At 52.5% G+C, this 26,347-nt stretch overlaps 4 protein-coding genes across 4 annotated transcripts in view; all 4 read right to left on the bottom strand.

The window, feature by feature from the left end:
- LOC102091615 (protocadherin alpha-2) overlaps positions 1–5,153 on the bottom strand; it is a 112,740-nt gene extending 107,587 nt beyond the window's left edge. Inside the window, 1 exon segment of the mRNA XM_065030247.1 lies at positions 1–5,153. Coding sequence (XP_064886319.1) covers positions 1–66 — 66 coding nt within the window. The 5' untranslated portion in view covers positions 67–5,153.
- On the bottom strand, positions 4,948–7,644 carry LOC135575426 (protocadherin alpha-2-like). The gene has a single exon (XM_065030079.1). It carries the CDS (start codon positions 7,642–7,644, stop codon positions 4,948–4,950), a length of 2,697 nt encoding a protein of 898 aa, XP_064886151.1.
- LOC135575448 (protocadherin alpha-6-like) lies at positions 7,642–23,203 on the bottom strand. Its single transcript, XM_065030249.1, is given in 2 exon segments — positions 7,642–17,363; positions 17,365–23,203. Coding segments are annotated over 2 exon segments (2,829 nt in total). The 5' UTR covers positions 17,491–23,203; the 3' UTR covers positions 7,642–14,660.
- On the bottom strand, positions 23,083–25,668 carry LOC135575425 (protocadherin alpha-2-like). The gene has a single exon (XM_065030078.1). The coding sequence runs from the start codon at positions 25,666–25,668 to the stop codon at positions 23,083–23,085; it is 2,586 nt and encodes an 861-aa protein (XP_064886150.1).
- Positions 25,669–26,347: the final 679 nt, after the last annotated feature.

Below are 26,347 nucleotides of genomic sequence, written 5' to 3'. Positions count from 1 at the left end.
TTTCTGAGCCTGCAGCGACACCGTGTGCTGCTCCGCCGCCGCACACGCTCCCTCTGCGCTGCTCATCTCCTCTCTCGGGTCTCTCTTGCCTTCTCCTCGTTCTTTTTAGGATTTCTTCCCACTTTCATATCTTTCTTCCTTGTCTTTTAACTGCTTGTTCGCATAGGTTCTTTTCTTTGCATCTTCATTTCCCTCATCCTTATTCTGTCTTACTGTTTTCTACTTTTAAATATTGTATTTTTACTCGTTTTCCTTCTTCTCTTCCTGCTTTCTTTTCTCTGATTTTCTTTTCTTCCCTTCCTTCTTATTTTCTTTCTTTCCATACCCTTCTCTAGTCTATACTTCCTTTTCTCTCTTTGCATCCTTGTCTCCACCCTTACCACCTCTCTCAGCTCATCCATCCCCGCTGCCGCCGCGGCGGAGACCGCCAAAAGACGGAGCCATCAGCGCGGGAAGCGGTACTCTAACCGAGGCGGGGGCAGATAGGGACAAGTTCTGTTCGGCATCTAGAGGTAATGTTGTTGCGTTCTAATAATATTCTTTATAGGTTCTTCCTTTTTTTTATTCTCGTTGTCATCCTCTTTCCTTAGTTAGTTTCTTGTACCATGTCGTCCTTCCTCGTTTGCTTCTTTCTTTTTCCTCCTTTTTTTTTCCTTTTTTCTCTCCCTCACCACTTTTCCGTATACAGTGAAAGCATCGCTGCATGGTAGTAAACTCATTTGTCTTTTCTTTCTCTCTTTCTTTCTTTCTTTCTTTCTTTTCCTTCCTTCCTTCCTCTTCTTTCTCTCTCTTCTTTCTCTCTCTTCTTTCTCTCTCTTCTTTCTCTTCTTTCTCTTCTTTATCGCTATTGTTTCATTTGCACTTGTTTGCCTTGTACTTCTATCGTTTCTTGTCTTCACTGTTACCTTACTCCTTCTCTTCTTATCACTTTCCTGCCCTTCCCTTCTCCTTCCCTTTACCAGTATGTTTCCTACATGATTTTATCACACTCGACATGGAACACGGAGATGCCCTCAGGCAAGAGGTCTCTCCTCTTCCTCACGACTTTTCATCAAGCCTTACACACTGTCCCTAAGTACCGAGCCTGTCGACATCCTCAGCTCCATTAACCATGCAGAGATATCATCGGTGCATGCTGCTAATCTCCTCTATCATCCCTTCCTTCTCCTTTCTTTCTCACATCCTTCCTTTTTCTTGGCATAGATTCTTTCCTTTCCTGCTTCCTTTCCCATTATTTCCTTCTTCCTTTTCATCTATTTCTTTCTCTTTTGACCTCTTTTCTTTTTTTTTTTTTCTCTCTTCATTTTCTCTTCCTTCATTCCTCTTTCCTCCTTATATTCTTTCTCATCCGTTTTCTTTCTGGGTCCAGCCTGCCACATCCATGCCTACTCTTTGCTTCTGCTCCTGTTATTGTCTCTTCTTTTATTTTTCACGTTGACTAAAATATTTTCCACACGGGCCATGCGTCATGGAAATGGCAAGAATTCTCATTCGCCTTCCATTCCACCATCCATGCCTCCAGAAAGGAACAACCTTCCTGCTTTCATCCAGCCTATGCAAGACACAGACTGTGCCTTCACCTCAGCCCACTTCCGCTCTGGAAGAAGACCACACTCTTCTGCCTCCAGTCCACTCAAGGACCCAGCACGTAACTGAGGAAGGCAATCATGCAGTAAAGAAACATCTCTGCTACATCAGAACAGAATGCACCACCCTCAGAAACACAAGACCAAGTCCCAGATACTTGGACACCAATACACACTGGCTCCAATGAGTCCAAACAATGCAGGGGAGTCTCTCATTTATGAACTCAAACTCATCACAACCCAGCACAACCCTGCACTAAGGCTTTAAACACACATGACAACCACATCTCTCAAGCTCTCTTCATGTACCTCAATGAAGAGTTGTTCTTCTGTCCTCGTTTTCCACTTGGATGCTGAAATCAAGCTGTTGCTTTCCCTTTCATGCAGGCATGCAATGCAGGAACAACACACCAAGAACCTCAATATCCAGAAGCAGAACTCCCCACGGAATACCTCTCCTTCATCAGCATGACCTACCTGTCACACAGCCAAACAAACACCACCCAGGTGTCTACGGAACCTCAACAGAAAAACTCAGTTGTTCTGCAAAAGCCTCAAAATCACTGGACAGTGTGCAGTGCTCCCTTATGCACTTCTATCACAGGGGAAGCAGAAGGAAGACATGAAAGCTAAGGATATTCTCTCAACATCAACCTCAGTTCAGGACAGTGGAAAAGCCATCCCCCACATTGATGCCAGTTGGTCCAAAACTCTGCAACCAGACAGCTGTGAAAATTCTGACATCTGCAACTCACCCACTATTCCAAACACAATGCCAATGTGAGACAAGAAAAACCATAAGGGTCAGAGATTTTGCTGAGTGAAGAAAACTAAAAGAAGCCATTCCATGCATATAGAAATGCAAGCTTTGGCAAAATATTCAATATGGAGAACACTTCTTCCCTTGCCCAGCAGGGGAGATGAGAAGAGACGTGACTGAGGAGGGCTTTAGAGAAGTCAAAGCGATCCACATTTCAAAAACCTTCTGTTTGATCAATAGCATACCATGTTCAGGAGAAAATTATTAAAGTAAGCCTATGGCAGATGCACTCACATCACACAGGAATACTATGGAAGACAAAAGGGTGCGAGGATTTGCAGAACTTCTCAAGGTCCTCAGCAGGGCATGGGAAAGCAGCACTGTGTGCTGGGTATCTTCTCAAGATCTTCTACTGGCATCCCCTATCCTACACCATAGAAAATAATTCAATCTAATCAAACATTATCCAGTGCTTCTGCAGTGACACAGACTGTGTTCTACCCAGCATCTCCATTTCACTCAGGCAACATCTTCCCCACTCACTGTCACTCTCCCAGTGATACATGCCCAGACCCTGCTTGGTGCCACTCAGAGCATCACTGCCACAATACCCAGACCTTGCTCCACCACAAGAACATGCCCCAAATCTAATCCCCACTCTGAGCACGACCTAGGCCTCTGGACATCCTCACCTTCCCTTGTGACCAGCACAAAGAACATACGGATGGATGCAAAGGTATTCACTGTCTGGCAGATCATTCCCAGGTGACTGAGCTTCACCCTGAGAATACTTTGTGTCTTCTCAACAGTCTCAGATGGAAACACCATAGCACTGCATGTTAGAGTTCTTCTTACAGATTCTGTGATGAGAGTTGTGACAGCTCAAATCCCAGTCTGCACAGATTTTATTATTTAAAAAGAACACTCCAAATGTCAAGCCACAAGTGCATACTCAGTATCAACTGGGTGGGAAAATGTATACCACAGAGAACCAGAGCTGGGCTGCTCTGCATGGCTTGGCAGGTACATGTACATATCAGAACAAGCCATGCGTAACAGGACACAGTATTTCTACTGAGGCCAACTGTACAAGTGCACAAGTAGGGGAAGTCAGGAGCACAAAGATCACACCCACCTCCTCATATCCCCTTAAAAATCCTGCTTGAGGAGAAAGGAACCATCATGGCGAGATAAACGACTGTGGAACCTCCTGTACATGCCCACCATTGTGCAAGGACAGCAGACTGAACCACTACCCTACCACAATGCCTTTCCCAAAACTAGATGGAAAAGGTCTGTCAGACAGTATTCTGCAGTCTGCATCTCACCCCTCTTAGTAACACATTGGCTATGGCAGGCAGGCAGCAGCACAAGGGACTGTCTCTGGTGGGAGATATTCATAACTTCAAAGAAGATTGAGAGCATTTCAATAGCACATACTATCTCATGACTAGGAGAGCTTCCAACACCAGATCCATAGAGTCTGGGAGTGTATCTTGGGCAAGAAGACCTTGTGCCAAACCTGCCTCATGCTTTCCTGTAGGTATTCTCTGTTCACCACTCTGGAACTTGTGTTCTTAAGACAATCAGATTATCTCCTATTCTTCCCATCGTATGACATGGCCTATTGTCTTCCAAAGGATTTCCAGTTACTTTAAACAAGTCTTCCCACTGCTCAAGGTCACCATTCACATCAGGACATGACCAGGCCCTACTCAGTGCCTCTGCCACATTCACCTCTGTGACACAGCAAAGTTTCATTTCCCAGCTCACTCTGGCTTTTGTAGAGCCTTCCCATCAATGACAGCATCATAAAAAACATATAGACATTACCATATACACTGTGTCAGCAGATGCTGTGGAGCTGACCCGTCATATTGGGAAATGCCTTTACCTCAAACAGAACTGTTTTAGACCTGGGACTGATACTCTTTCTAAAGGTGATATTGGGACAGCTCTAACAGCAATGAACTTTGAATTCATAATGTGAGAGAACAAGTGAAACACTCATGATCACAACATTAAAACAAATATCTACTGTGTGGAAAATTTGGTTGAGTGGTTTCTTTGTCGCCAAAATGAGAAATCACAGGGATTTATTAGAGTACCACTGCTCTGCAAATGTTCAAAAATGGACAGCATCCATCACAACGACTGTCCAGCCAGGAACACAAAGCTCACAAGCACAGCAAGGAACAGGGGCAGAAAAACAAAAAGGAAGGAAAAGCAAAGGCCCTTTTCCAACTCCCACCTTGGGTTCCATTCCTCTACCTGAGTATTTTTTGCTTCTACATATGTAAATAACATAGTGGCAAAAAGAAACCAATAAAAGTGCCTATTGCCTGCCTTGTCAACAGGAATAATAAAACTGGAAATAGTGCCTGGGGAACTGTGACCACTGTAGCCTGCGTGACTTGCACTCCTTCAGCAAGCTCGGATATAAATGCTACACACCAGCAAGCAAGAGCGTCTAGACAGCTCTCGGCGTGGCACCTCACCGAATTCCGCAACGATATTATTCGACAGGTTAACAACTCACACGCAGAATAGCAATGTGTAGCCAAGAAATATAACTGCTCCTGGCTGAGGCAACACCCTTCTTTAGCTGCCCACACAGCAAGAAGCGAGGGGCTCTGCCAAGGACGCCAAGGCTGATGCAAAAATCCCTTTCACATCCCTGAGAACCTGCAAAGCACCCACTACCCGCAGGTCCCGGGGACTCAGCCGGGGTCCCATCACCGCCTGCTCAGGGAACAGGACAGAAGGGACACGGAGGACAGAAGGGACGGGGGGAAAGGAGCGAAAGGCAAGGTAGTGGGCGACACTGACCGTGTCCAGAAGAGCGGGCGGCTCCGGCTGCGTCTCCTTCGCCGCGGGGCCGGGCGGCGGCGGGAAGTTGGGGCTGAAAACCATGAGGTCGCTCTTGCCCGCGCCGTCCGCCACGCACAGGCTCCGGCTCTGGCGCTGCGAGTACGACCAGCTCCCCACTTCGCTGGCGCACACCAGGGTCGCCGGCCCGGGCCCCGACAGCACGCCCGCCCGCGGCGCCCACCGCGACGCCCCGTACAGCACCACCGCCAGCAGGAACAGGCTCGACACCGCACAGATGGCCACCACCAGCCACACGTTCGTTGTCGCCGCCGCTCCTGTCGCTGCCGCGCCACCCTCTGCCGGACGCAGCCCCGCACGAAGCACCGCCCCTGATGACAACGACGAGCCCGCAGCCGCCAGCGCCGCCTCGGCGCCCTCCATGAGCGACACGCTCAGCGTGGCCGTGGCCGAGCGCGCCGGCTCCCCGTGGTCCCGCACCACGATCACCAGCCTCTGCCGCGGGCCGTCCGCCTCCTCCAGCGCCCGCGTCGTGCTCACCTCGCCGCTGTACAGCCCCACGCGGAACGGGCCCTTCCCCCGCGGCTCCCACAGCTCGTAGCGCAGCCACGCGTTGTAGCCCGAGTCCGCGTCCACCGCGCGGATCTTCGCCACCACCTGCCCCGCCGGCGCCCCCCACGCAGCCCACGCCCACAGCGCCCCCGAGTCCGGCCCCGACGCCGCCTCGCCCGACGCCCCGGGCCCCGGCCCGCCGCTTCCATACGGCAGCAGCGCCGGCGCGTTGTCGTTCTCGTCCACCACGAACAGCTGCACCGTGGCGTTGCCGCACAGCGGCGGCTCCCCCGCGTCCACCGCCCGCACCTCGAACTGCAGCACCTGCACCTCCTCGTAGTCCAACGGCTGCAGCGCCCACAGACGCCCGCTCTCCGCGTCCACCGACACGTAACTCGACGCCGGACGCCACCCCCCGCCCGCCGACGCGACACCGCCCACGCCGCCCTCCCACACCGAGTACCGCACGCGCCCGTTGTCCGCCTCGTCCGGGTCCCGCGCCCACAGACGCGCCAGCTCCGCGCCCGCCGCGTTGTTCTCCCGCGCCAGCACCGTGTACACGGCCTGCGCGAACGCCGGCGCGTTGTCGTTCACGTCCGACACCGGCACCCGCACCCCGCGACGGCCGCGCAGCGACGGCGACCCGCCGTCCTCCGCCCGCACCTCCACCTCGTACTCCGACACCCGCTCCCGGTCCAGCGCCTCCCGCAGCACCAGCGAGTACGACCCCGCGAACGTCGACACCAGCCCGAACGGCGCCGCCGGCCACACCGCGCAGCGCACACGACCGTTCGCCCCCGAGTCCCGGTCCGACACGCTCAGCAGCGCCACCACCGTTCCCACCGACGCGTCCTCCGGCACCGGCACCGACAGCGACGTCACCCACACCTCCGGCGCGTTGTCGTTCACGTCCAGCACCTCCACCACCACCTTGCAGTGACCCGACAAAGGGGGCGTCCCCTTATCTGTCGCTTTAATTTGTACGTCATAGAAAGCAACTGTCTCAAAATCCAGGGCACCCGTAAGTCTGATCTCCCCGCTTTTTGCATCAACGTTGAATACATCTGAAGCAGAAGAAGGAACAACCGTATCCATTTCATAAGTAATTTCTCGATTTAGTCCCTCGTCTAGATCCACTGCTGTCACTTGGGTAACCAGTTTCCCCTTTAAGGAGTCTTCGGGCAAATGCACATTGTACACAGTCTGGTTGAACTGGGGCGCGTTGTCGTTCGCGTCCAGCACCGAGATCACCAGCTCCATCGTGCCCGTCAGAGACGGCCGGCCCCCGTCACTCGCCGTCAGCACCAACCGGTGCACAGGCAGCGTCTCGCGGTCTAGTGCTTTCGTGAGCACCAGAAACAGGGATTTACTGCGCGAGTTACTGTTTTCTTCCTCTATTCTGAAATGCTCCGTGGGACTGAGTGCATAGGAGAGCTGCGCATTAGCTCCGATATCTGCATCTGACGCGCCCTCCAGAGGGAACCGAGACCCTGGCAGCGACGATTCCGCGATGCTGAGGTTTCTCCGGGCGGAGGGGAAGAGCGGGGCGTTGTCGTTGATGTCGGCGACCTCCAGCTCCACGTGGAACACGCGCAGCGGCCGCTCCACCAGCACCTCCAGGCGCAGGGCGCACGGCGCGCTCTTCCCGCACAGCTCCTCCCGGTCCAGCCGCGAGCTCACCACCAGCGCCCCGCTCGCCCCGCTCACCTCCACGCTCGCCCGCCGGCCCTGCGACACCAGCCGCAGCCGCCGCGCCTCCGCCTCGCCCGCCTCCAGGCCCAGGTCCTGCGCCAGACGCCCCACCACCGTCCCGGCCTTGGCTTCCTCCGGCACCGAGTACCGCACCTGCCCGCCGACCAGCGCCCAGGCCGCCTGCAGCACCAGCACCCGCACCACGGGCCCCCACCACTCGCCCATCGCTTCTGACGCCGCCACCCGCCCGGGCCCCGCACGGCTCCCCGCCGCCGCCCGGACTCACCGGCTCTCGTGCCCGCCCCGCGCCGCCCCCCCGCGCTCACAGCCGGGCTCTCCGCCGCACCGGGGCGGAGCCGCCGAGCCGCTCGGGCGCCGTTTCTGAGCCTGCAGCGACACCGTGTGCTGCTCCGCCGCCGCACACGCTCCCACCGTTGCTTTCTCTCTGCTTATCTGCTCTCTCGGGTCTCCATTCCCTTCTCCTCTTTCTTTTTCTTCTTTCTTTTTTTTATCCTTCCTTCCTTTCTTCTTTGCTTGGGCACTCATTTTTTGAACAGATACCTTTATTTCCTTCTTCCTTTCTTTTTTATACTGTATTCTTTTCCCTCTCCTACCTTTTCATCTTCTTTTTCTACTTTGTCTTCCTTCTCTCTCTGCTTTCTTCTCTTCTCTCCTTTTGTTCTTTTCTTTCTTCCTTCTCCTTATCCTTTTCTGGCTGCCGATCCGATTTCCATACTCCCCTTTCAGTTCTTCTATTATTCTCTCGTCTTTAACCCACCTGTATGTTGCCAGTCACCTCCCATGCCACGTGCGAAACCATCAAAAACGTAGGCCTGAGTGCTAATTACGGCACATCAGCGCCTTAGCGCGGTCCTCTAACCAAGACTGAGGCTTTTAGAGGAATTCAGTTCAGCAAGTGGAGACTGTCAAGCAACTGTCAGTTCAGCAACTGGCGATAACATAGCTGCACTCTGGTAAGCTCCTTTATGATTTCTTCCTTTCTTTCTCATCATTGTCATCTTCCTTCCTTTCTTACTTTGTCTTATGTCGTCCTTCCTTGGGTTTTTTTCCTCTTCTTTCCTCCTTCTTTCTCTCCCTCACCACCTTCCTCTATAGAGTGATAGCATCACTGCATGCTGTTAAACTCCATTAACCTCGGAGAGACAAGGTCAATGCATGCTGGTAATCTCCTCTATCATCCCTGCCTTCCTCCCTTCCTTGCTCTTTGCTTTCATAGATTCCTTCCTTTAGAGCTTCCCTTCCCATTCTTCCCTTCTTCCTTTTCCTCTCTTCCCTCCTCTTTCGACCTCTCTTCCTTTTCTCTTTCTTCCCTTGTGTTCTTTCTCTTCCATATTCTTTCGTGGTCTGGCATGTCATATCTTTGTCTCCTGTTCTTTTCTGCTTCCATCCATGTTTTTCACATTTACCAAAAGATTTTCCACACGACTACACCACACTTACCAGAAAGCATGGAAATACCCTTCGGCAAAAGCTCTCCTTCCCCTTCTCTTACGCTTTCCACACCTCTGGACGGGGAACAAACTTCCTGCTTTCCTCCAGTCTATGCCAGACAGACAGACTGCCCCTTCACCTCCCCTTCCCTTCTCTTCTGGAAGACGACCGCACTCTTCTGCCTCCAGTCCACTCGACAATCCAGCAAAAAACAGAGCAAGGCAATTGTCTGGCAAAGAACAGCTCTGCCACATCAAAAGAGAATCCGCCCCACGCTCTGAAACACAAGCCCAAGTCCGAGGTACCTGGACAAATAATAAAAACAGGCTCCAATGAGTCCAAACAGTGCAGGGGAATCTCTCATTCTGGAACTCAAAGCCATCAGGGCTCAGCACAACAATCCTCCACAAAGGCTAAAAAAGCATGGGGCAACCACAGCTCCCAAGCATTCTTCCTGTACCTCGATGCAGAGTTATTATTCTGGCCTCATTTCCCACCTGCACAATTAATGTCAAGCTCTTGCTTTCCCTTTCAGGCAGGTATACACTGCATGAACAACACAGCAAGAACCCCAGTACCCAGGAGCAGTAGTCCCCACAGCATACCTCTCCTTCATCAGCATGAGCCACCTGTCACACAGCCAAACAAGTACCGCCAGGGTTACACCACGACATTTTCTCTGAGAACATCCCCTCAACATCCAACACATTCACTCCACAAACACAGGGGGGTCCCTCCACCATCCATGCTTGCTGCCACCAGCTCATGCTGTGCCTGGAAGCACCAGAAAATGAATGAGAGCAGCCAGTGGGGTTTTGCTGCTTCAAACCTACAGGCATCACAATCCAGGCAAAATTCTGTTGAAACAACAGGAAGATATCATGACTGAACAGGAACAGAAGTACAACTGCCTCTCAAACACACCTTCTTTAAGTATTCTTGACTTACCTGTAGTTTCACTTGTTGTTTCTTCAGAATAAGAATCGTTTTCAGGGCAGGAGAATTGTTTCTAAGGGACGTTTACTCTTAATGTTTTTGAGTAACATCAACAGGAAAAAAATCACTCATGTTCTGCAAAAGCCTCTGACTCACTGGACAATGCACAGTGCTCCCTTACGCACTTCTTATCACATGGGAAGCAGAAGGGAGACCTGAACGCAAAGGAGATTCTCTCAAAGTCAGTCTCAACTCAGGAGAGTGGAGAAGTCATCTCCCACACTGATGGCAATTGGTCCAAAACTTTGCAACCAGACAGCTGGGAAAATTCTAACATATGCATCTCATCCACTGTTACAAACACAATGCCACTAAGAAAGAGGAAAAGCCAACAGGATGGGAGTTTTTGCTGAAAGAAGAAAACTTCTTCACCTGCCTAAGAAAGGAGGTGAGCAGCAAGATGACTGAAGGGGCTTTAGAGAAGTGAAAGTGATCCACATTTCAAAAACCTTCTGTTTCTCCAACAGCATACCATGTTCAGGAGCAAATTATTAAAGGAGCCTCTGGCAGTTGTCTTCACATCACATGGGATTACCACAGAGGACAAAAGGGTGCAAGGATGTCCAGAACTTCTAGAGGTCAGATGTGCAGATATTCTGGAGTTCCTGAGATAATCCCAAGCAAGCAGCGCTGCATCAGGCCTCTTCTCAAGGTTCTCTACAGGCATCCTGTATCTTGCGCCCTGGGAAATAGGGTCCTCAGCTAAGCAGACATTGTCCAGTCCTCACCTAATGACAGAGACTGTTCTACCCAGCATCTCCATTTCACTCAGGCAACACTCTTCTCCACTCACTGTCACTCTCCCAGCGATATATGCCCAGACCCTGCTTGGTGCTACTCAGAGCATCACTGCCACAACACCCAGACCTTGCTCCACCACAAGAACATGCCCCAAATCTAATCCCCACTCTGAGCATGACCTAGGCCTTGGACATCCTCACCTTCCCTTGTGATCAGCACAAAGAACATATGGATGGATGCAAAGGTATTAACTATCTGGCAGACTCTTCCCAGATGCCTGAGCTTCACCCTGAATACTTTGTGTCTTCTCAGCAATCCCAGACAGAAACACCACAGAGCTGCAAATTAGAGTTCTTCTTAAAGATTGTGTTCTGACAGCTGTGACTCCACTATGTACAGATTTAATTATTTTTTAAAAACACATACAAAACGTCAATGTGCAAGCGCAATCACGATATCAACTTGATGTAATGTGGTTAAAACCACGTAACTTATGTCTAATTGTACGATAGAAAACCAGAGCTGAGCTGCTTTGCAGGGTTTGCCACATACATGCACATATCGGAGTGAGCCATGTGTGATATGAGAGAAGAAAAAATGCCATCTGTACTGAGGCCAACTGTAGAAGTGCACAAGTAGGGGAAGTCAGGAGCACAAATTTAACACTCGCCTCCTCATGTGCCCTTAAAAATCCTGCCTGAGCAGGAAGAAGGCACCACCATGGCAAGATCAATGGCTGCGAAAGCTCCTGTAGATGTCCAGCACTGCGCAAGGATTGAAGCACCACCCTCCCACAATGCCTCTACCAAAACAAGATGGAAAAGGTCCCTCAGACAGTATTCAGCAGTCTGCATCTCAACCCTCTTACCAACACATGGCCTATGTCAGGCCGTCAGCGGTACAAGGAACTGTCTCTGGTGGGAGATATTCATAACTTCAAAAGACATTGTGGGCATTTCAACACCAGACACTATCTCAACAACGGGAAGGACTCCAACTACGGACCCATGCAGCCTGGAAAAGGATCGTGCAAAACAACATTCCATGCTCATCCTGCCTCATGCTTTCCTCTAGGCATCCTCAATTCTTCACTCTGGACATGTGTTTTCAAAACAAGCACATCATGTCCCGTTCTTGCCTTCCTATAACATGGATCATAGTCTCTCCCAAGGATTTCCATCACATTTCTACCCTAAAGAACCTAAGCTGTGCTGCTGTGTGGGGTTTGGCATGTATATGTCATATGAGAATGAGTTAATACTGACAAGGCGACACATCATCTCTACCAAGGCCACCCGTGCAAGTGTATAGGTAAGGGGAGGTCAAGTGTCCAAAACTCACATCCTCCTCCTTACATGAACCATTATGCCCACATCCACAGCTGTTGAAGCTCTTGTAGATGCCTACTAGAGCAAAAGGACAGCACGTTGAAGCACTGCCTTCCCACAACACCATTCCCAAAGCAGCACTGAAAATGTTCATCAGACTGAATCCATCACCCCCTTGGAAACACAAACTGGCACCCCAGGTACTTGGTCATTTGTGCAAACAGGCTCCAAAGAGCGCAAACAACACAAGGGAGTCTTTCATTCAAGGACTCTAACTTATCACAGGCCAGCAGGACAATCTTCCAAGAAGGCTGAAAAAGCAAAGGGCAGTCCCAGCCCCTCAGCACTTTTCATATACCTCGATGAAGAGTTGTTCTCCCTGCATCACCTTCCACCTGCACACTGAATGTCAACCTCTTGTTTATCCTTTCAGGCAGGCATACACTGCCACAAAAATATGGCAAGAACCTTGATATTCAGGGGCATTAGTCCTCAAGGAACAGCTGTCCTTCATCAGCATGATTCACACATCACATAGTTGAAAACCAGCCATGAAGGAAACATCATGGCATTTTCCATGGATGGTCGACCCATCCAATCCAAGAAAACTATCAGGGTCCCTCCTCCTTTTGTGCTTGCTGCCACGCTTTTACCCTGTGCATGGAATCAGCAGGAAAGGAATGAGAGCAAGCAGTGTTGCTTTGCTGGCCCAAGCCTACAGGCCTTACAACCCAGGCAACATTGCATTGATCTAACATGAAAGTAACACAACTAAACAGGAACAAAAGTACATCTGTCTCTCAAACTCATCTGCTTCAGCTAGAAGTGACTTACCTGTGGCATCACTGGTTGCTTCTTCAGAAAACAAACATTGTCTGGATGGGAGAATTCATTTTAAGGGACATTTACCCTTAAAGTTATAAATTAGTTCCAGAAAAGCTGAACAAAAGAAAACTACTTATGTTCTGCAAAAGCTTTCAAATCATTCTACAGTGGATTGTGCTCCCTTCTATCACAGCAGAAGCAGGTGGGACACCTGAAGGCTAATGACATTCTCTCAGCATGAACCTCAGCTTGGTATAGTGGAAAAGCTACCCCTCACAGTGATGGCCAACCACACAAAACTCTGCCACATGAGAACTGCCAAATTTCTTTAGTCTACATCTCATATAGTATTACCAAGACATTGCCAATATGAGAAAAGACAAAAGAAAATGCTGGCAGTTTTTTGTAAGAGAGAAGACAATTAAAGGACCCCATCCCACTTTATTGAAATGTAACCAAATGCAATACCAACACCTTGAAAATGGGGAACACTTTTTCCCCTCACCTCTGAACACTAAAGGAAGAAAGATGATCAAGGAGAGCTTTAGATCAGGCTAGCAGCATATCCCACATTAGGAAAAAGTTAAGCATTGGAGGAGGACACACCGTCTCTACTGAAGGTACTTGTGCAAGTGCACAAGTAGGGCAAGTAAAGTGCACAGAAGTTGCACACACCTCCACATGTCTCCTTAAAATTCCCACCTGAGGACGAGCAAGAATCCACCAAGGCAACATCAACAGCTGTGGAAGCTGCTATACATGCCCATCACTGGACAAGGGTGGCAGGTTGTTAAGATACCCTCTCAAAATGTCTTTCCCAAAACAGGAGTGAAAATGACCATTAGACAGTAATCAGCCATCTGCATTTTATGTCCCATTCTTGTCATCTTATGACATGGCCTATAGTCTTCCTAAGGATGTGCAATTCCTGCAGACAAGCCTACCCACTGCTCCAAGTCACAGGACACGGCCAGGTCCCACTCAGTGCTACTGCTACATTCAACTCTGTGACATGCCACAGTTTCCTTTCTCAAGTCAGGCTTGCTTCAGCTTTTGCAGACCCTTCCCAGCAACGATAACACCATAAAAATCATACAGATATTATCATGTACATGGTGTTTGCCAGACACTCCCCAGCAGACATTTTGTATTTGGGATATTCTTAATCTATTTCAGATGAAATGTTTAAGACCTAGAACCATTACTCTTTCTAAAGGTGATATTGGAACAGCCCTAATGGAAATGAGCTTTGAATTCATGATGTGAAAAAACAACCCAAATGCTAACAAGCACACCAATGTAGCAAATGTTATCTATTGTGTAGGTGACTTTTGTGGGGTTTTTTTGTTACTGATATGAGAAATTCCAAGAATTTATAATAGTTATAATAGTTATAATAGTTATAATAGTTATAATAGTTATAATAGCTATAATTATTTATAATATTTGCTGATGCAAATATTCAAAGTGCGTCAAAAAGCCACTGCCCATCACAACACCAGTCCAGCCAGGAACACAAAGCTCACAAGCTGGGAGAGAAAGAGAGAAGGAAAAACGAAAAAGAAAAAAGCAAATGCCAGTTTCTAACACCTGTCCTGGGTTCCAATAGTCTGCCTGAGCAGTTTATGCTTCTTACTACTGCAACAAGGGAGCGGCAAAAAGAAAACAAGAAAAGTCCATCGTGCATGCTTAGTCACTAAGACTAATAAAACTAAATAGTGGCTGGAGGACTGTCACCAGCACAGCCTGTGTGTCTTGCATTCCTTCGGCAATTTCCGGTGAAAATGCTACACATGAGCAAGCAAGAGCATCTCGAACGCCCATAGCGTGGCACCTCTCAAGGCGAGCCACACTGGATTTATCCGACGACAGAACAACTCACACCCATAACAGCAAAAATCACCTGCCGACCCTAACTTCAGCTGGGTGCGGCAACACCCGGGGGCTCAGCCCGGCTCCCACTACCGCGTGCCCAGGGAGCAAGAGAGAAGGGCCAGAGCAGAGAGAAGGCCGAGAGGGGGAGAAGCAAGAAGGGGCGTCGGGGAAGGGGCGAGAGGCGAGGCAGGGAGGGCCACTGACCGTGTCCAGAAGAGCGGGCGGCTCCGGCTGCGTCTCCTTCGCCGCGGGGCCGGGCGGCGGCGGGAAGTTGGGGCTGAAAACCATGAGGTCGCTCTTGCCCGCGCCGTCCGCCACGCACAGGCTCCGGCTCTGGCGCTGCGAGTACGACCAGCTCCCCACTTCGCTGGCGCACACCAGCGTCGCCGGCCCGGGCCCCGACAGCACGCCCGCCCGCGGCACCCACCGCGACGCCCCGTACAGCACCACCGCCAGCAGGAACAGGCTCGACACCGCGCAGATGGCCACCACCAGCCACACGTTCGTCGTCGCCGCCGCTCCTGTCGCTGCCGCGCCACCCTCCGACAGACGTAGCCCCGCCCCTGATGACGACGAGCCCGCGGCCGCCAGCGCCGCCTCGGTGCCCTCCACCAGCGACACGCTCAGCGTGGCCGTGGCCGAGCGCGCCGGCTCCCCGTGGTCCCGTACCACGATCACCAGCCTCTGCCGCGGGCCGTCCGCCTCCTCCAGCGCCCGCGCCGTACTCACCTCGCCGCTGTACAGCCCCACGCGGAACAGGCCTTTCCCGCGCGGCTCCCACAGCTCGTAGCGCAGCCACGCGTTGTAGCCCGAGTCCGCGTCCACCGCGCGGATCTTCGCCACCACCTGCCCCGCCGGCGCTCCCCACGCCGCCCACGCCCACAGCGCCCCCGACGCCGCCTCGCCCGACAACCCGGGCCCCGACCCGCCACTTCCATACGGCAGCAGCGCCGGCGCGTTGTCGTTCTCGTCCACCACGAACAGCTGCACCGTGGCGTTGCCGCACAGTGGCGGCTCCCCCGCGTCCACCGCCCGCACCTCGAACTGCAGCACCTGCACCTCCTCGTAGTCCAACGGCTGCAGCGCCCACAGACGCCCGCTCTCCGTGTCCACCGACACGTAGCTCGACGCCGGACGCCACCCCCCGCCCGCCGACGCGACACCGCCCACGCCACCCTCCCACACCGAGTACCGCACGCGCCCGTTGTCCGCCTCGTCCGGGTCCCGCGCCCACAGACGCGCCAGCTCCGCGCCCGCCGCGTTGTTCTCCCGCGCCAGCACCGTGTACACGGCCTGCGCGAACGCCGGCGCGTTGTCGTTCACGTCCGACACCGGCACCCGCACCCCGCGACGGCCGCGCAGCGACGGCGACCCGCCGTCCTCCGCCCGCACCTCCACCTCGTACTCCGACACCCGCTCCCGGTCCAGCGCCTCCCGCAGCACCAGCGAGTACGACCCCGCGAACGTCGACACCAGCCCGAACGGCGCCGCCGGCCACACCGCGCAGCGCACACGACCGTTCGCCCCCGAGTCCCGGTCCGACACGCTCAGCAGCGCCACCACCGTCCCCACCGACGCGTCCTCCGGCACCGGCACCGACAGCGACGTCACCCACACCTCCGGCGCGTTGTCGTTCACGTCCAGCACCTCCACCACCACCTTGCAGTGTCCCGACAGTGGTGGATTTCCCTGATCTGTCGCATCCACTTGAAGCCGATAGAGACCGACATCCTCAAAGTCCAGTTCACCCCTGAGACGGATCTCCCCGCTGTTTCTGTCGATCCCGAAAACGTCTCTTCCATCCTGAGGGAAGAAGTGCTGGAGAATATACGAGATATTCTTGTTCGTTCCCTCGTCCCTATCCGTGGCGTTTACTCTGATCACTAATGAGCCGGGTTCTGTATTTTCCATCAGCTGCACTTTATACACCGACTGGTTGAACTGCGGCGCATTGTCATTCACGTCCAGCACAGAAATCTCCAGCTCCATCGTGCCCGTCAGAGACGGCCGGCCCCCGTCACTCGCCGTCAGCACCAAACGGTGCACAGGAAGCGTCTCGCGGTCCAGAGGTTTCCTGAGCACCAGGAATAAGGACTCGCTGTCCTCCTCCGCTCTCTGCAAATCCACAGAGAAATGTTCAGTGGGGCTGAGTGTATACGAGAGCTGTGCATTAACTCCGGTATCTGCATCCGACGCGCCCTCCAGAGGCAACCGAGACCCCGGAGGTGAGTTCTCCGATAAACTGAGGTTTTTCCGGGCGGCGGGGAAGAGCGGGGCGTTGTCGTTGATGTCCGTGACCTCCAGCTCCACGTGGAACACGCGCAGCGGCCGCTCCACCAGCACCTCCAGGCGCAGGGCGCACGGCGCGCTCTTCCCGCACAGCTCCTCCCGGTCCAGCCGCGAGCTCACCACCAGCGCCCCGCTCGCCCCGCTCACCTCCACGCTCGCCCGCCGGCCCTGCGACACCAGCCGCAGCCGCCGCGCCTCCGCCTCGCCCGCCTCCAGGCCCAGGTCCTGCGACAGACGCCCCACCACCGTCCCGGCCTTGGCTTCCTCCGGCACCGAGTACCGCACCTGCCCGCCGACCAGCGCCCAGGCCGCCTGCAGCACCAGCACCCGCAACACGGGCCACCACCACTTGCCCATCGCTGCTGCTACCGCCGCCGCCGCCACCCGCACGGCTCCCCGCCGCCGCCCGGACTCACCGGCTCTCCTGCCCGCCCCGCGCCGCCCCCCCGCGCTCACAGCCGGGCTCTCCGCCACACCGGGGCGGAGCCGCCGAGCCGCTCGGCCGCCGTTTCTGAGCCTGCAGCGACACCGTGTGCTGCTCCGCCGCCGCACACGCTCCCATCATCACCTCTGCGCTGCTCAGCTCCTTGCTCGCCTCTTCTTTCCCTTCTCCTTTCTTTTATTTCTTTTTTGCTTTCCTCTTTATTGCTTTCTTCCTCTCTTTATCGCTCTTTGCTTGCATACAATCTTTTTTTTCTTTCCTTTTTTTTAAAAATATTTTCTTCCATTCTCTTGTCTTTTTTTTTCCTTTTCCTTCTCTTCTCTTCTCTTCTCTTCTCTTCTCTTCTCTTCTCTTCTCTTCTCTTCTCTTCTCTTCTCTTCTCTTCTCTTCTCTTCTCTTCTCTCCTCTCCTCTCCTCTCCTCTCCTCTCCTCTCCTCTCCTCTCCTCTCCTCTCCTCTCCTCTCCTCTCCTCTCCTCTCCTCTCCTCTCCTCTCCTCTCCTCTCCTCTCCTCTCCTCTCCTCTCCTCTCCTCTCCTCTCCTCTCCTCTCTCTCTTTTTCCTCTTTCAATGCTTACTTGCTTTTTACTTGCAGACATTCGTCTTTTACTTCCTGCCTGAGTTATCTTTCTTTGTTTCTCTCTTCTCTTTCCAACTGTTTTTTCTTTTCTACTTCTTTTTTTCTCTTCCTTACCCTTTTCCTTCATGTCCTGCTGTGTACTTGTGTCGCCTTTTCATTCTATTTCCATCCTTGTGTCTTCCTTACCCCCACTCACAGCTTGCCAATTGCCTCAGGAGCCTCACTTCATCCTTCTTTCCTTCCTTCTCCTCTTTTCCATGACCTCCCCTCCCCTTTTCTTCTTCCTTCTTTGCCTCTTCCTTGTCTCCTTTACCAACATATTTTCTATGTGACTACATCACTCCCACCGTGGAGAACTGGCATGCCCTCATTCCTCTTCCCCACTGCTTCTCATCAAACCTTGCGCAGCGTCCCTGAGTACCAAGGATGCCGAGGTCCTCAGATCCATTCAGCGTGGAGAGACAATATCAGTACCTGCTGGTGATCTCTATCATTCATTCGTTTGCACATTTGTCTGTTTGTTTAATATTTCTTTCCATCCTTACTTACCCTTCCTCCTTTCTTCCTTACTTACATTTCCTTGCATAGATTTCTTCTTTCCCACTTTCTCATTCTTTCCATCTTCCTTTGCCTTTGGTCTTCTCTTCCTTGTCTCTTTCCTCATTCTTTCTCTTCTTTTTTCTTCCCCGGTCTGGCCTTCCATATCCTTCCCTCCCATTCTCTTCTGCTTCCATCCTTGTCTCTTTTCTTTTCTACATTTACAAAAAGATTTTCCACATGACTACACTACACTTACCATGAAGCATGGAAATACCCTTTATAAGAACTCCCGTTTCATTTCCTTCCACCTTCAATGCCTTCAGATGGGGAAAAATTTCCCTGCCTTTCTCCAGTCTATACAAACCAAACAGACTGCCACTTCCTCTCACCTTCCTTTCCCTTCTGGATGAAGACCACACTCGTCTGCCCCCAATCCACTAGAGGACCCAGCAAATAAGAGAAAAAAGCAACCATATGGCAAGGAAGAGCTCTTCTACATTAGAACAAAATCCACCACCCTCAGAAACACAAGACCAGGCCCCAGGTACTTGAATATCTCTGAAAACAGGCTCCAATGAGTCCAAACAATGCAAGGGCGTTGTTCATTTGGGAAATCAAACCTATCACAGCCCAGTGCAACTGTCCTCCACAAAGGCTGAAAATGTACATGGCAACCACAGCTGCTGAGCACTGTTCATGTGCCTTGGTGGACAGCTGTTCTTCTGGCCTCATTTTCCACATGAATGCTGAAATCATGCTCTTACTTTCCCTTTCAGGCAGGCATGCAATACAGGAACAACAGACGGAGAACATGAGTATCCAGGAGCAGTAGTCCCCACGGAATACCCATCCTTCATCAGCATGAGCCACCTGTCACACAGCCAAAGACATTTTCATTGAGAACATCTCCTTGACACACAACATGTCCACTCCGCAAACACATTAGGTGCCTCCTCCATCTGTGTTTGCTGCCACCAGCTCATGCTGTGCCTGGAAGCAGCTGAAAAGGAATGAGAACAAGCAGTGGAGCTTTGTTCTCCAAATCTACAGAGATTACAACCCAGGCTACATTCTGTTAATCTAACATGAAGATACCATGACTGAACAGGAACAAAAGTATATCTGTCTCTCAAACATACCTTCTTTAGGTATCATCAACTTACCTGCAGCATCACTGGTTGCTTCTTCAGAATAAAAAACATTTTCAGGACAGGAGAATTGCTTCTAAGCAACATTTTCCCTTAACATTTCTGAGGAACCTCAACAGAAAAAAAAAAAAAATCTCATGTCCTCCAAAAGCCTCAAAATTATTGGAAAGTGCACAGTGCTCCCTTATGCACTTCTTATCACATGGGAAGCAGAAAGGAGACCTGAACACCAAGGGCATTCTCTCAAAGTCAACCTCAGCTCAAGAGAGTGGAAAAGCCATCCCCTACACTGATGGCAATTGACCCAAAGCTCTGCAAGCACACAGCTGTGAAAATTTTGACATATGCATCTAATCCATTGTTAACAACACATTGCCAATGTGGGAGAAGAAAAATCATAAGCATGGGAGATTTTGCTGAAAGAAGAAAACTAAAAGAACCCATTCCACTGTATTGACAGGCAAGGTTTGCCAACATTTTCAATAAGGAGAGCATTCTTCCCCTGCCTAGCAAAAGAGATGAGAAGAGAGACGACTGAAGAGGGCTTAAGAGAAGGTAGACAAAGTGATTCAGATTTCAAAAACCTTCTGTTTGACCAACAGTATTCAGGAGCAAATTATTAAAGCAGCCTGTGGCAGATGTCTTCACATCACATGGGAACACCATGGAGGGCAAAAGGGTACAAGGATGTCCAGAACTTCTAGAGGTCCTGAGAGGATTCCAAGGAAGCAGCTCTGCATCAGGCCCCTTCGCATGCCTACTGGCATCCTCTATGACATGCCGTGGGAAATGAGATCTGCAGCTACATGAACATTATCCAGTGTTTCCCCAATAACACAGACCATGTTCTTACCCAGCATCTCCACTTCCCTTGAGCAACACCCTTCTCCAGTCACAGTCAATATCTCAGTGACACAAGCCCATGCCCTACTCACTGCCACTTGAAGAATCATTGCCACAATACCCAGACCTTGCTCCACCACAAGAATATGCCCCAGCTCTAAACCCCACTCTCAGTATGACCCTGGCCTTTGCACATCCTCACCTTACCCTGCGATTAGCACAAGGAACATATGCAAAGGCATTCGCTGTCTGGAAGACTCTTCCCAGATGCCTGAACTTCAACTTAAATACTTTGTGCCTTCTCAGCAGTTTTGGATGGAAACACCATGGAGCTGCACGTTAAGAGTTCTTCTTAAAGATTCTGTGATTAGAGCTATGACAGCTCTGAATCCAGTCTGCAAGGATTTTATAATTTTAAAAAACCCCACACCAAATGTCGAAGCACAAGTGCACTCACAATATCAACTGGAAAATTTGTACCACAGAAAACCAGAGCTGGGCTGCTCTGCAAACTTTGCCATGTATGTGTGCAAATCAGAAGGAGCCCTGTGTAATAGGACAGAGCATCTCTACTGAGGGCAGCTGTGCAAGCGCACAAGTAGGGGAAGTCAGAAGCACGAAGATCACATCCACCTCCTCATGTGCCTTTAAAAATCTCAGTGAGGAGGAAGAAGGAACCATCATGGCTAGATCAACAGCCATGGAACCTCCTATAGATACCCACCACCACTTGAAGAGCTGTTCTCCCTGCATCATTTTTCATCTGTGCACAGAATGTCAAGCTCTTGGTTTTCCCTTCAGGCAGGCATGCACTGCCAGAACAACACAGCAAGAACCTTAGTAATCAGGGGCATTAGTCTTCAAGGAATAGCTCTCCTTCATCAGCATGATCCACGCATCACTACAATTGAACAAAATGCCATCATCATGGCATTTTCACTGAGAACATTCCATGGATGCTTAACACATGCAAACCATCAGGGTCCCTCCTCCATTTGTGCTTGCTGCCACCCATTCACTCTGTGTGTAGAAGTAGCAGGAAAAGAATGAGAGTGGGCAGTGGTGTTTTACTGGCCCAAACCTACAGGCATTACCATCCAGGCAACATCGTTTCAATCCAACATGAAGGTACCATGACTACACAGGAACAAATGTACATCTGTCTCTCAAACTCATCTCCTCTAGCTACGAGTGACTTACCTGTGGCATCATCGGTTACTTCTTCAGAAAAGAATCACTGTCAGGATGGGAGAACTGGTTTTAAGGGACATTTTCCCTTAAGGTTGTCAGAGAGTTCTTGGAAAGCTGAACAAAAGAAAATTACTCACATTTTGCAAAGGCTTTGAAATCATTCTGCAGTGCACCATGCTCCCTTTTGCACTTCTGTCACAGGGGAAGCAGGTGGAACAGCTAAAGGATAATGACATTCTCTCAACACAAACCTCAGCTTGGTATAGTGGAAATACCATTCCTCACACTAGCCAATCAACCAAAATTCTGTCACCTGAGAGCTGCCAAAATTCTGCAGTCTGCATCTCATCCAGTATTATCAAGACACTGCAAATATGAGAGAAGAAAAACTGAAAATGTGCCCATTTCTGGTAAGAGAGAAGACAATTAAAGGATCGCATCCCACTGTATTGAAACACAACCAAATGCAATGCCAACACCCTGAACATTTTCCTAGGAAGACTAAGAGCAGAAAGATGACCAAAGAGTGGTTCGGAGAAGGCTGGCAGCATAATCCACATTGGGAAAGTCTTAAGCATTAGAGAAGGGCATGCCATCTCTACTGAGGCTACCTGTGCACAGGTAGGGGAAATCAACTGTACAGAGGTCACAAACACCACAGTATATCTCCTTAAAAAATCCCACCTGAGGAGGAGCACGAATCCATCATGATAACATCAAGAGCTGTGGAAGTTGCTACAGATGCCCACCACTGCACAAGGACAGCAAATTGGGAAGATAGCCTCTCAAAGTACCTTTCCCATAACAGGAGTGAAAACAATTACCAGACAGTATTCAGCAATCTGCATTTTAACCTCCACTCTTGTCATTTTAAGACATGGTCATGGCCTATGGTCATCCCAAGGATTTCCAGTTACTTTAAACAAGTCTTCTAACAGCCAAAAGTCACCATTCACATAGGACATGGACAGGCCCTACTCAGTGCCATTGTCACATTCACCTCTATGCTATGCCACAGTTTCCTTTCTCACCTCAGGGCTCACTCCAGCTTTTGCAGACTCTTCCCAGCAATGACAGCACCATAAAAAACATAGAGACATTATCATATACAAGGTGTCTGGCAGACACTCTGCAACTGACACTTTGTAGTTGGGATACACTTAAGCTATCTCAGACGGAAATGTTGCAGACATGAGAGCAAAGCTCTTTCTAAAAGTGATATTGGGATAGGTCTATTGGCAATGAGCTTTGAATTCATTATGTGAAAGAATAATCCAAATTACGACTAGCACACCAATATAGCCAATGATACCTACTATGTAGAAGCATTTGGTTGGGCTGGTTTTTCAATAGCTGGAAAGAGAAATATCAGGGATTTATAATAGTATGGCTGCTGATGCAAATATTCAAAGAGGGTCAAAACAAGCCAGAAACTGTCACACTTCCTGTCCAAACGGGAATACAAAGATTAGTAAGGAAGACGGGGGAGAAGCAAGAAGGGGCGCCAGGGAAGGGGCGAGAGGCGAGGCAGGGAGGACCACTGACCGTGTCCACGAGAGCGGGCGGCTCCGGCTGCGTCTCCTTCGCCGCGGGGCCGGGCGGCGGCGGGAAGTTGGGGCTGAAAACCATCAGGTCGCTCTTGCCCGCGCCGTCCGCCACGCACAGGCTCCGGCTCTGGCGCTGCGAGTACGACCAGCTCCCCACTTCGCTGGCGCACACCAGCGTCGCCGGCCCGGGCCCCGACAGCACGCCCGCCCGCGGCGCCCACCGCGACGCCCCGTACAGCACCACCGCCAGCAGGAACAGGCTCGACACCGCACAGATGGCCACCACCAGCCACACGTTCGTTGTCGCCGCCGCTCCTGTCGCTGCCGGACCGCCCTCCGCCGGACGTAGCCGCGCCCCTGGTGACGATGATGAGCCCGCGGCCGCCAGCGCCGCCTCGGTGCCCTCCACCAGCGACACGCTCAGCGTGGCTGTGGCCGAGCGCGCCGGCTCCCCGTGGTCCCGCACCACGATCACCAGCCTCTGCCGTGGGCCGTCAGCCTCCTCCAGCGCCCGCGCCGTGCTCACCTCGCCGCTGTACAGCCCCACGCGGAACGGGCCCTTACCCCGCGGCTCCCACAGCTCGTAGCGCAGCCACGCGTTGTAGCCCGAGTCCGCGTCCACCGCGCGGATCTTCGCCACCACCTGCCCCGCCGGCGCCCCCCACGCCGCCCACGCCAACAGCGCCCCAGAGCCCGGCCCCAACGCCGCCTCGCCCGACAACCCGGGCCCCGGCCCGCCGCTTCCAGCCGGCAGCAGCGCCGGCGCGTTGTCGTTCTCGTCCAACACGAACAGCTGCACCGTGGCGTTGCCGCACAGCGGCGGCTCCCCCGCGTCCACCGCCCGCACCTCGAACTGCAGCACCTGCACCTCCTCGTAGTCCAACGGCTGCAGCGCCCACAGACGCCCGCTCTCCGCGTCCACCGACACGTAGCTCGACGCCGGACGCCACCCCGCGCCCGCCGACGAGCCCCCGCCCACGCTGCCCTCCCACACCGAGTACCGCACGCGACCGTTGTCCGCCTCGTCCGGGTCCCGCGCCCACAGACGCGCCAGCTCCGCGCCCGCCGCGTTGTTCTCCCGCGCCAGCACCGTGTACACGGCCTGCGCGAACGCCGGCGCGTTGTCGTTCACGTCCGACACCGGCACCCGCACCCCGCGACGGCCGCGCAGCGACGGCGACCCGCCGTCCTCCGCCCGCACCTCCACCTCGTACTCCGACACCCGCTCCCGGTCCAGCGCCTCCCGCAGCACCAGCGAGTACGACCCCGCGAACGTCGACACCAGCCCGAACGGCGCCGCTGGCCACACCGCGCAGCGCACACGACCGTTCGCTCCCGAGTCCCGGTCCGACACGCTCAGCAGCGCCACCACCGTCCCCACCAACGCGTCCTCCGGCACTGGCACCGACAGCGACGTCACCCACACCTCCGGCGCGTTGTCGTTCACGTCCAGCACCTCCACCAACACCTTGCAGTGACCCGACAGTGGAGGGGAGCCTCTATCTGTTGCTTCTACCGTGATCTCATAAACATCTTTTTCTTCGTAGTCTAATTTTCCTTGAAGTCTGATTTCTCCTTTTTTTCCATCGATAGTGAACATTTCTTTTACTTCAGCAGGTACACGCCTACTAAATAGATATAGAATATCACTATTGATACCGTCGTCTAGATCCGTGGCACTGAGCGTCATTAACAGAACACCGAGCTCTGATCCCTCTAAGACTTTCACTTTATAGACCGACTGGTTGAACTCGGGCGCGTTGTCGTTCACGTCCAGCACCGAGATCACCAGCTCCATCGTGCCTGTCAGAGACGGCCGGCCCCCGTCACTCGCCGTCAGTACCAACCGATGCAAAGACAGCGTCTCGCGGTCCAGCGGTTTCGTTAAAACAAGAGCCAAAGATGCGCTCTGGTCGTTATTAACCTGATGATCAAGTCTGAAGTGCTCGGTGGAGCTGAGAGTATAGGAGAGCTGTGCATTAGCTCCAATATCTGCATCCGACGCGCCCTCCAGAGGGAATCGAGATCCCGGCACCGACAGTTCCGCGATGGTAAAGGTTTCTTCCTTTACGGGGAAAAGCGGGGCATTGTCGTTGATGTCGGTGATCTCCAGCTCCACGTGGAACACGCGCAGCGGCCGCTCCACCAGCACCTCCAGGCGCAGGGCGCACGGCGCGCTCTTCCCGCACAGCTCCTCCCGGTCCAGCCGCGAGCTCACCACCAGCGCCCCGCTCGCCCCGCTCACCTCCACGCTCGCCCGCCGGCCCTGCGACACCAGCCGCAGCCGCCGCGCCTCCGCCTCGCCCGCCTCCAGGCCCAGGTCCTGCGCCAGACGCCCCACCACCGTCCCGGCCTTGGCTTCCTCCGGCACCGAGTACCGCACCTGCCCGCCGACCAGCGCCCAGGCCGCCTGCAGCACCAGCACCCGCAACACGGGCCACCACCACTTGCCCATCGCTGCTGCTACCGCCGCCGCCGCCACCCGCACGGCTCCCCGCCGCCGCCCGGACTCACCGGCTCTCCTGCCCGCCCCGCGCCGCCCCCCCGCGCTCACAGCCGGGCTCTCCGCCACACCGGGGCGGAGCCGCCGAGCCGCTCGGCCGCCGTTTCTGAGCCTGCAGCGACACCGTGTGCTGCTCCGCCGCCGCACACGCTCCCACCATCGTCTGTGCCTCTGGTCCCGCGCTGCTCAGCTCTTCTCTCGGCTTTCCCTTCCTTTCTCATCGTTCTTCTGCTTCTTTGTTTTTTCTTTTTACTTGCTTGTAAGCACTCTTTTCCTTCTTGCTCTTCTGCCTTCATTTCGTTTTCTTCCTTTATTTTTCTCTGTCGTCAGTCGTCTGTATTTGTTCCTTTCTCTTGCCTGCACTTTTCATTTTCTGTACTCTGTTCTCTTTTCCCCTTGTCCTCCTTTGCCCTTTTTCCATATTTTTTTCTGCTTTCTTATGTTTTTTGGGGTAATTGTTTTTTGTGGGGTTTTTTTGTTTGTTTTGTTTTTGTTTTCGTTTTTGTTTTTTTTTAATTCTGGTTCTCATCCTTCTTCTCTTCTTTCTCTCTCTGCCGTGATCGATTCTTTTCTCCCATTTCCCTACTCTTTCCATTCTTCTCTTTACGCCCCTCGCAGCTCCCAGTCGCCT

Source organism: Columba livia, chromosome 14 (assembly GCF_036013475.1).
Source record: "Columba livia isolate bColLiv1 breed racing homer chromosome 14, bColLiv1.pat.W.v2, whole genome shotgun sequence".
NCBI classification, from domain to species: Eukaryota; Metazoa; Chordata; class Aves; order Columbiformes; family Columbidae; genus Columba; species Columba livia.
Note: the sequence above shows the minus strand (reverse complement) of the source record. Positions and strands in the feature narration are given on the sequence as shown.

Bases quoted from the DNA above. Each gene is read 5' to 3' on its own strand.
- LOC135575426 (XM_065030079.1), bottom strand. From the start codon at position 7,644: ATGGGCGAGTGGTGGGGGCCCGTGGTGCGGGTGCTGGTGCTGCAGGCG.
- LOC135575425 (XM_065030078.1), bottom strand. From the start codon at position 25,668: ATGGGCAAGTGGTGGTGGCCCGTGTTGCGGGTGCTGGTGCTGCAGGCG.